Here is a 10,344-nt window from a genome sequence, read left to right on the forward strand (position 1 = left end):
TTTGTGTTTTATGGACCCGGGGGGCAGCATGTGCGGTCTGCGGCGCTGCCATTACCATGCAGAGAGCGGGTGAGGCAGAGTTCAGGCAGACCCCACTCCAGCAAATAAAACACGGGCCACATCAGCGCCACTCACTCCCACACTATCGACAACACCAGTGGTTTATGTTTCCCGTCATCCGCCTCTTATGTTCTTATGTCGGTCTCATCGCATGTGGCACCGGATCGGATGCTACTTATTGATAATTTAAGAGCTGGAAACAGACTGGCACAAAACATTTTTGAAATATTGTTTAAACTTTTGGATGTATCTATTATTGGGTTCAAATCAACTAGAGTTTATACACAATGTCTGCAGATTTCTAATAAAAATGTTTTAAACTTGTATTTCGCACAGGGCAAATGAACTTGTTGTTTCTCTATAGCTCAATGACTCATTTTAAGTCACTGAGCTATATTATACAGCATTGTTCTCATATGTTGTGGTCCTATTTTGTCATTGCCCAAATATAATAAATGTAGAGGGAACAGAAAAACCAAAGAAAAACCTGTCTGACTGTTTCCTTAAAACGCACTTTATAAACAAACTCTAACCACACGGCCCCTTGTCACTTTCACCCGCCCAAATTCCAGACTCAGACCTCAAGCCGCTGTCTCCGTCCGGCTCGCCGCTCACAGCAGCGGTTGTCCAGGGCAACACCAATAGGAACAGATGCTGCCCTGAGCTCTGCTGTATGACCCCAGCTGACCTCTTGAACTGAATTGTTTCAGTGAAAATAGGGGTTATGCGCCGCGGATCCTCTGAACGTTAGAATTGTTGTTTAGTTTGCATATTCTTTATTTGTGTTTTGCTCAGATATAAAGACCTTGTTATTCCTACTCTGGGCGACAAGAAGAAGCTGTCCGCCGAGGAGAGATGCCGCGTGGTCCTTCAGCAGTGCAAACTCCAAGGATGGCAGGTCCGTGTCAGTCCCTGCCCTGCCTATTCCTCTGTCTCTATCAATAGCAGATCCGCCGAATGACTTCATCCTCGACCCGCTATTTAAAAAGATCCTATGGAATCTTTGACAACTCGTTCCAGCTGTCCCGCCTCATCATCATTCCCCTCACATCGCGCCTCACCCCCCTCCTCGCCCCTGTCCTGTCTGCCAGACTGCTGTTGTGTCTGAGCCTGTGACCCCCGCAGGTCACTAGGCGCTCCTGTCCCACACACGCACGTTCACTCCTCCACAAAGCTCCTTCAGACTCCTATACAACTCTGCATTGATCACAGACGAGTCTTACAAGCGGCATGTGTCGGAATGAATTGTGTCCGTCCGTCCGTCTGTCTATCTTTCACCCCCAGTGCACCTGGTGTGGACGGACATCTGTTGGAGCTCAGAAAGCCCCGACATTGAGGAGGTGATTGTTAACATGGCAAACCTCCTGCCTACTCCCACCAATCATCTATCTTTACTCACTCGCTGCTCCACCAGCCACTTTCTCTTCTGATTCAGAAGCTGTCAGTCTCTATGGGCAATGTGCTGTTCGCTTAATGTTGTAACACCAGTATGAAAATGTGTTATAGATGGGCAGCAGTAAAGTTTTCCTGAGATACTGGCAAGCAGATCAGCTGAATGACCGCTGCTACCACTTTCAAAAGAAGATCGTCACGTGCCAAAAAGGTAACAAAAACAAATGAAAATACGTTTTAATACATACCTTTATTGATTTCTTTTCTTCACAGTTGTTCGAGGTTGGCTTGCCAGACACCGGCTTCACAAAAGAATACTTCTACTTCAGACAGGGGAACGCACGGTGCAGCAGTTCCTCCAGGGGGCAGAAGACATGGGGCTTCGAACATATGATCAGCTGGTGATCCAAAATGCAGCAGATATTTCACGTGAGAGTGACCGCCTTCGCTGCTATGGCAACGGTGTGGTCAGCACCCTCAGCTGCAGCCCGCCCCTCGGAGAGAGGCCCGAGCCAGTGGGCAAGGAGGAGGAGCAACCTGTGCGCAGGTCAGTGCAGAAACTAGTCCAACTTATTTTTTTTTGTGTCACTCAAGTATCATTATTTCTGTGAGTTAAAGGAATAATAGAGGATTTTTGGTGAGCAATCTGAGTCTCATTTTCTCGTGGCATGGACAGCCGAGTAGTTCTCCCACATGTCAATCATTCCCTGTGTGCTACTGCACACCTGCAGGCTCGTTCCCAGGATAGCACGTTTCCCTGGCTACGCATGCGTGGTTGATATGCCCGTGTGTGTTTAGTGAGTTCCTTCAGTGTACAGTACAAAAATGACGAGATCTGCGGAGACGAGAGATGCGATGCCATCAGTTGGGCTAACAGCATATATATATATAGATTATGTACAATTAGGGTTAGTGTGTATTATTTATATATATATATATATATATATATATATATATATATATATATATATATATATATATATATATATATATATATATATATATATATAATAATAATAATACTGCTATCTTTGTAGGGTATATTTGGAATGTGTTTAGAGTCTGTATAAGTAAGTCATTTTTATTTATAGAACTTCACAAAAAAACTCATATACAAAATAGTTTAATAAATAAATAACAAAAAAAAAAAATACAAAATAACATTGTCATTCTTAATCTCACACATCAGCTTCAGCTCTGCTACTTTTAGTTCTATTTGTTTACTCTAAACCATACAATTTAACTGGCCTCATTACTGTCTTGATTGCCTTTGTTGTCATTCTTGCTAAAATCTCCCTATAAAAAAACACGCCTGACAACTTTTCTCCTTTTCCAAAATCATAGTGTCAATTTTATCATCATTGTAATTAATGACTGAAAAAACATGTACGTTAATTAACGTTGTATACACAGTTTGAATTGGGTGTATGTGTCAGTGCATTTTGAGATTGATGCAGTCATTGTATCCCTGTGTGCCTTAGGCTTTTAATCTTAACTCACATGATGGATAGTGAGATAATGAGCTGCTTTATCAGATGGCATAAGGATTGTGTTGCACATATGGAAAGCCATCCTTATCTCCGCCTCTTCTCATTCTAATGTAATGTATTGCTCCCAGGGAAAATTGAATAACACTGCAGGCTGACACAAAAGGGTAAAAAATATTATATTAATGGGCTGAAAATGAATTATCTTTGATTAACATTAATACACGTCTTTTTATGCACCATATTTTAAAATTTTAATATTTGAACTGCCACTATAACATATTCTATTAAAATACAACACAGTACAATAAATATCACAGGAAACACGCTTATTGCATAGTTGTACCAGTTTAAAAAAAAAAATATGTATGTATGTATGTATATATATATATATATATATATATATATATATATATATATATATATATATATATATATATACAATAAATAAATAACTAACACATGTTCTTTATTGCAATTTGTTAAATTATTCCATACAATTAAAAATGGTAACTGTTAAAGAGATTAAAAAGAACTGCATAGCCATAAAGGATTTGTACTTTGTTCATGCAACATCTGCTGCTGGGATGGGCGACATGATCCTGGGGGCTTTAACTGAGGGGGTTTCACTGGGAGGCCTGGGATGAGAGGCACTGCTGAGGTACAATAGACGCAAACGCATATTCTATAAAACCCAAAATGCACCAAACACTGAAACATAAAGTATAATTAATTACCCTGCAGTTGTTTAATATGCATAGTACCAACAATCCAATCATCCAACGTATAGGAACCACACCCACCCTGCCCCCTGCTTGCATTCGTGGAACCAACAGATGGCTCGCTCAGATTAGTGGAGGAAAAATCAAACTGGATGTTATCAAATTACTGCTTGGAGATTAAATTGAGCACAGTCTATCTGCTCTTTATTCCCCCAATTGGCCGTCTTAGCAAATATCATGACACTACAGTTGAAGCAGACTTACCGTACTAGATTTTGATATGATTTAACCAGTTTACTAGTAATGAATTCAAATGTATGTAAAACTCAGATTTGGCATTTCCTAAGGACAAGATTATTTTACCCACAAACTCCAATATCTCTTTCTGTTTATGAAAATGTGGATCTATATTTGAAACCAATTTGGCTGACTAAATGTTGTGTTCTTTGCTTCTTCTTTTTTTTTTTAGAATGGTAGAAAAAAGTGGAAAAGTCCTAGAAGGTCCCATCAGTGGGGGAACTCGAGTCATACGCCACTTTCGATCTAGTTCTGTGCCAATCCCCCTCACTATGGAGATTCACTCCAGCAGCCCCATCAAACCCGCTCTGCAGCAAGTAGTGCACCCTAACGATGATGTGTCGGGCAATGCAGGGCTTTCCTCTCCACGAAAGCAGCCCCCTCCCAAACCAAAGAGGGACCCAAACACGCGCCTGAGTGCGTCCTACGAGGCCGTAAGTGCTGGACTGACCATGTCGGCCAAAGAGAGTCCCACTCCAGAGGGCTACGCTTCACCAGCTGGAAGTCCCCCCAAGTCCCAGCTGTCCCCCACAGACCCCTCAGGTACTACACCTCTCTACTCCACATGCACAGATGGTCAGTGATTTGAGCCACTTTAAAAGCCTTTGGCAGTCACATAATCTAGGACTGCACAAAAGAAAAGTGTGTGATAACTATGAATGTTCTGATCATTCTGGGATTTAATGGTTTATAAAAGTATTATACCATTATTTTATTACATCTCAATACTCTTAATCCCATAATGTTTTTTTTAATTATCATTCTTTCATTTCATTCTTATCATTAGTCACCTGCCCTAAATTGTAAAGTCATGTCTAGTTTCTCTGTAAGAAAGATTATGTTTTTACAATATCAATTACAATTCAATCAATTTGTTGCATGTCAGGAAAAGAGATTAAAAATTCATGTAGAACTCATGTACTTTAATTCAATTTTCTGTGCTTATCTCAGCCAAGCCCCGCCCTCACAGCGACGACTACACCACCATGAGGAAAGTGCCACCCCCGAAACCTAAGCGCAGCCCCAACACTAAGCTCTCAGGGTCTTATGAGGAGATAAATGCGGTGGCCCCTCAACTCCAACAGCTGCGGCCGGCCGACGTAAAGTTGGCTCTGCTCTCTCGTGCTGGGGGCTTCGGTGGTTTCATGCAGAAAGTCGCCTCCTTAGACGCTCCACATGGCGTTTCTCTGAGCCTGTTCCATGGCCAGGATGAGGAGGATGTTTACATAGAGATGTTTGGGTCCCACCCTCTGTCTAGGAGTCTCCAGGAGCCCCCGGACAGCCCCGACCTGAATGATTCAGAGGCAGTATATGAGGAGATGAAGTATGTTCTCCATGACGATGGCGGACCACCTGCCCCTGTTGTTAAAAAAACTGCCAACATTGAGACCAAATTGAGTTTGGGACTCGTGGGATTAAGTACATCACTTCCTCCAACAGGTGAAAGCAGGCGCAGTGGGCCAGGGCTTAGCACCATGGAACCTGTCTCATCTCAGCCCATTTCTAATAATGGACTGTCAATGTCACAACATGTCAAAGATGGCAGCTGTGACATCCCTGCACCCTTCCCCAACCTGCTCCCTCACCGCCCGCCCCTCCTGGTCTTCCCCCCCTCTCCCGTTATCTGCTCCCCAGCCTCTGATGAGTCACCTTTGACCCCGCTCGAAGTCAAGAAGCTTCCTGTTTTTGAGACAAACCTAAACTACGCCACCGGTCCAGACAGCCCCATTTCTCCTCAGTATTCACGCCAGCGCGCCGACTCCTCTCCAAGCCTCACCGTCCTGTTTTCAGAGAAGAAGCCTCCACCTCCACTGACCCCGCCGCCCCCGCCTCCTCCTCCTGCAGTACCCCCACCACCTTACAGACCACCGCCATCGCACTTCCCCTTTCCCCCTGATGCAAGTTTTCTGTCTCTGACACGAGCCTCGTCCCTGAGTTCAGACTCTTCTAAAAGTATAGCATCACAAAGGACAGTTGTGGAGCCTCAGGGGAAGCCTCCGCCCTACTCGCCCGCCAAAGTGTCCCGTCCAGAGCCGAGGAGGGCGCACTCCTGCTCCTCCTCTCCCCTCCTCTTCAACCCAGCCAATGGTAGACCCCTCACCAGCCCACTAGACGAACTCAATACCTTATTCAGCTCTGGACGCAGCTTGCTGAAGAAGTCCACTACTGGCCGCAAGATGAGAGATGCAGGTTTGTCACTGTTGCTAAATTGGAAAGCCACACACACAAACATAATAGGCTGGAGAACATTAGAGGCAAATAACAATGGAAATAATATGGTTTAATTACATTTCATCTCAAGAGTTCATTATGTTTCTGCTATTTGTTATTTTTCTGGTGATGAGTGATGATCATATTCACAGTCTGCAGTGTAGCGGATGATTTACTGGCTGGTCTGTGATTACCTCGCCGAGTGGAGTGCGTCTGTAGGCACTAAAGTCTATGAGTGTAATATTCTGTTGAGTAAGTACACTGTTTGCCGCTTTTATGTTCTGTCATGGCTACAAATGTCAGCTTGACCTGGAACATTTAACCAGACATTCCTGCCATAATTTATAATAAATTCAGGATTAATTCTCATAAAATCCTGTTATCAATTCAATTAATTCAGCAGGTCATCATATTTGGCCCAGATGAGGCTGACTATTTGTTATCCCCTTCAGAAGTGTGCCCTTTGGATGCTGCTGCTGCCCTCTTCCATGTTAGTTAATGAGGTAGGTGGTGTAGCCCACTTAGCTTCACATGACACCGCAAGCATTTTATGGCCAGGTTGTTTGGAGGTGGATGCGCTACATGCAGTGCACATACACATTTTGACACTGATGTAAAGGTTGACCTTTCTAAAAGGGGGACAAACGTATTTGTCACGCACCAGTCAATGTATTGGGAGGGTCAGAGGTTTGAACCGCAAAGGCATTACTTTGAGCTCCATGTAGAAATATAAAGGTTTCAATGATCTTGTGTTTTATAAAAGTTTCTTAAAATCACTTGTATTTTTAGCATCTGAACAATCAAATCAGCAATCATTACTTTTTTCAAGGTCGGAGAAGTAAAAGTTGTGATAGGAACGGTTTATCTGGTGCACAGTATTTACCAAAGACTAAAGAGAGTGTGCTCATCCCAGAAATGGATAATATTAGCTAGACCTATAAATCTTTCATAGTAGCATTGCATCATATTAGCCATTACAATACAACACTGTAGATCGCACTGAAATACTTGTTCCGTGTCCAGAGTCAGACAGCTGGTGAAGGTAACGGGGTCAAAAGCACTCCACACTCAAGTCCTTATAAGAAGCGGTATGAGCCCAGTGGGTATGCTGACGAATATGTTCACGTGACGGCCCGTGATTCACTCTTCGTCAGCACCCGGACCTCCAAAAGCACTGGCGTCACGGAAACGGCAAGCTGGCACAAGGGTCGCGACCTTAGTGTTATTCTGAGTGGGCAAAGTAAAGCGCTCCACTTAGATCACAGAGCAGCGAGATGTCAGAGGGCTTAGCAGGATAGCCTACTTCCGTCCCCCTCAGCTGTTAAATGGCCCTGTGTGATACCTGATGCGGTGGGAGGGTCCAGAGGTTACAGTTGCTATCCCAGACATCCCTGTAAAGAGCAGCTGAATCCGGCTTCCCCCTTGCAGCTCTCCTCATCTCTAGAGAATGAAACAAACAGGAATGTCCAGGCAGGTGGTCTTGGCAGGCTTTTGCAAATCATATGTCATAAGATACAGTCATCATCAACGTGATTTCCAATATTCCATGGTGAAAAACATGTAATCGCACTATTCCAGATGCCCTTGTTACCGGGGCCTTTTCAGTAGTAGAAGATTATAATGAACCCCTAGTCTACCAGCTGTTTTCAAACGCACAAAGCCGTCCCAGGAGAATACAGTTGCGGTGGCTGATTTTAAAATTAGGTTGTTGTGACTGAGGCAACCGTGATGTGTATGTAACAGCTGACCTTTTATGTGTGAATAACCTATGACAGAAAACTGACCTGAATGGGCTAAAATTGTGTCTAAAATGTATTGAACCCAGCTCTGAACGAGTATTGAGTGTTGAGCATTGATACTGAAAGAAATCACAATAATTTGACATTTCCTGAAGAGTTTTAGAATGGTCTTGATCTAGTGTAAGGCCACATGATAATATTGTATTATTATTTTGGGTTTGAAAAATAAATGATCATTGTTGTATCAAAATCAATATTGAGGATCAAGTTTTTTCCTTAGTATTGAATTCGACTTAAACATTTTTGTATTGGGACAAGCCTCAATAATGATCGTAAACCAAAAGTATTCTTTCATTTGAAACTACACTGTACCAGCGCCACATCAGAAAAAAAGAAAAAGGGTCAAATACATGTGCCAATAGTCTTTTCCTAGATATTTAAAGTATTGAACGTCTTGCATACGACATTTATTGATTTAACGGTGTATATAATCATTGATTTGTTTATTCCTAATAGGATTCAACTCGAACATCAATCTACCAGGACGAGAAGACTATGGCTCCGCCCCCACCTCACCTTCTCCTCAGCTACAGGACAAAAACGCCAACAACCACACTCCCCACTGCACCACCTCTGCTCCAATGGAGAATGGCAACCAGATCTCAAATGGTACCCATACAGCTGAAATCTGCTATTAAAAGTGTTTTTTTTTTTTTTTGCTGTGACGCAGATCTCAAATAGACCAATAAAAGCCTTAAGTTTGAAAACGTTTTTTGTGACTGTTTGACGCAGTTTGAAGCGTCCTTGAGTCTTTGTGAGTGTGGGATGTACAGTCATGCTCGCTCTTTGTGACATCTTTCTCTCATTGTGTGCTCAGGGTCTTTAGAAGAAGAGACACACAGCAAATCCAACTCCTCCAGCACGCTGCACCGACACATGGACAGTCACCATACGCAGGTAACACACGTGCTCACCTAAACACACGTGCTGAACGTGCTCAGGTTTATCTATAGTGTCCTTTTCTCTGGTGCTGTTTACGCATCTGCTTTTGACGACATATGGAGCACACCTACTTCATTTCCACCAGAGGTGGGAGACATATGGAAAAATGTATTATGCAACAATTGTTGTTCTGGACAAATGCAAAAGTAGAATATTGAGTATGTCGTCCACTATTAAAAATGATTAAAAACATTACCTCAAAAAGAGACAGGAACTTTGAATGTAATCTTCCAGACAGTGGTGTAAAATATTTTGTCCATTCACGTTTTGTGAACTTGACACTTGAGTCTCAAGACATATTAGATAATGCAAAAAAAAATAATCCATATATACATTTTTCAGTATACTTGAAATGAAATGTTACACAGTATGGCATAAACTCATCTATCTTGCATTTATTCAACTATAGTTTTAATTGCTAAGAATATCATGAAATGTCCAGTCCTGAGCAGTAACTCGGCCTGCATCCCCTGCGTGTCTCCAAGGAGACTAATGCCATAGTGCAGAACATTTCAGGCAAAGTGATTGGATATTTATAGAGACAAGCACGTGGCAGACTCTCCGCCAGTTACATGCATTTAGTCATGAATAAATAATTTTATTTTAATCATTTTATGATTGTGGAAAGCCTCTTGGTTTCACTAAATAAAGTTGTAAATCTTTACGGAAGTCTAAGAAAAACTAAAACATTTTCTCCATTATTATTTAATAAAGAAATTAAAAACTACTTTATTACTAGTACTGTTATCACTGCACCCCAAATTTCTAAGCCCTATTAATATAATACTATGACAAAACCAAAGGCTACAATGTTTTGCTCTCTACTACTCCTAAAACTACTCTGCTTACGGTAACATTTAAAGATGTCAAAAATAAATGTCTGTATTCGTTTTTTTTTTTTTTTTTTAAATCTTCTTTATAAAATATTTTCCAGTTCATGAGTACAACTCTGTGAAACAACTACTCGTCTCTTAAAGAACTTGTTAATTGGCCGTTACGTACTCGCATTTCGCCATGAACAAATATAGCAAAGCGACATTTTGTTTTGGACTTGGCAGAAAGTGGCCCCTTTTGTACTGCTCCTGACACGTGAGCTTTCTCTGGCTTCAAAGACAGGTGTACGGTTACTGGATTGAATTTAACTTGCACACAGTCACATGAATACTGTCAAACCAAACATCCAGCCTGCGCACAAATAGGCCGCGTTATGTTAGGCTGCTAATGACTAATCCCGGGACGTGCCCTCAGTCATCACAGGGCAAAAAAACAAGAACTGCATTTGTGAAACAGTCTGGGAAAAAAACATAATTACGTGCTTATTAAGAACAAAAATAAACTCAAACCAATATTAGTCGAGTACAAGAAATAAACATTAGTCTGTGAGCTAAAGTGAGCTAGAAAGTAATTATTACACTACTGTTGTTGTCTTTTTCA

At 42.0% G+C, this 10,344-nt stretch overlaps 1 protein-coding gene across 2 annotated transcripts in view; it reads left to right on the forward strand.

Moving 5' to 3' along the window:
* The window catches only part of myo16 (myosin XVI), a 66,953-nt gene that overhangs the window by 49,224 nt on the left and 7,385 nt on the right, over positions 1–10,344 (forward strand). For both annotated transcript variants that reach the window (XM_072444639.1, XM_072444641.1), the window contains exons 28-34: positions 856–958; positions 1,567–1,663; positions 1,726–1,999; positions 4,131–4,501; positions 4,910–6,148; positions 8,425–8,577; positions 8,786–8,865. In XM_072444639.1, the coding sequence (XP_072300740.1) occupies positions 856–958; positions 1,567–1,663; positions 1,726–1,999; positions 4,131–4,501; positions 4,910–6,148; positions 8,425–8,577; positions 8,786–8,865 (2,317 nt within the window). The remainder of the gene's footprint in view (positions 1–855; positions 959–1,566; positions 1,664–1,725; positions 2,000–4,130; positions 4,502–4,909; positions 6,149–8,424; positions 8,578–8,785; positions 8,866–10,344) is intronic.

This window comes from Eucyclogobius newberryi, unplaced genomic scaffold (genome assembly GCF_026437365.1).
Source record: "Eucyclogobius newberryi isolate DKJ021-1_F unplaced genomic scaffold, fEucNew1.0.hap1 SCAF_14, whole genome shotgun sequence".
NCBI lineage: Eukaryota > Metazoa > Chordata > Actinopteri > Gobiiformes > Gobiidae > Eucyclogobius > Eucyclogobius newberryi.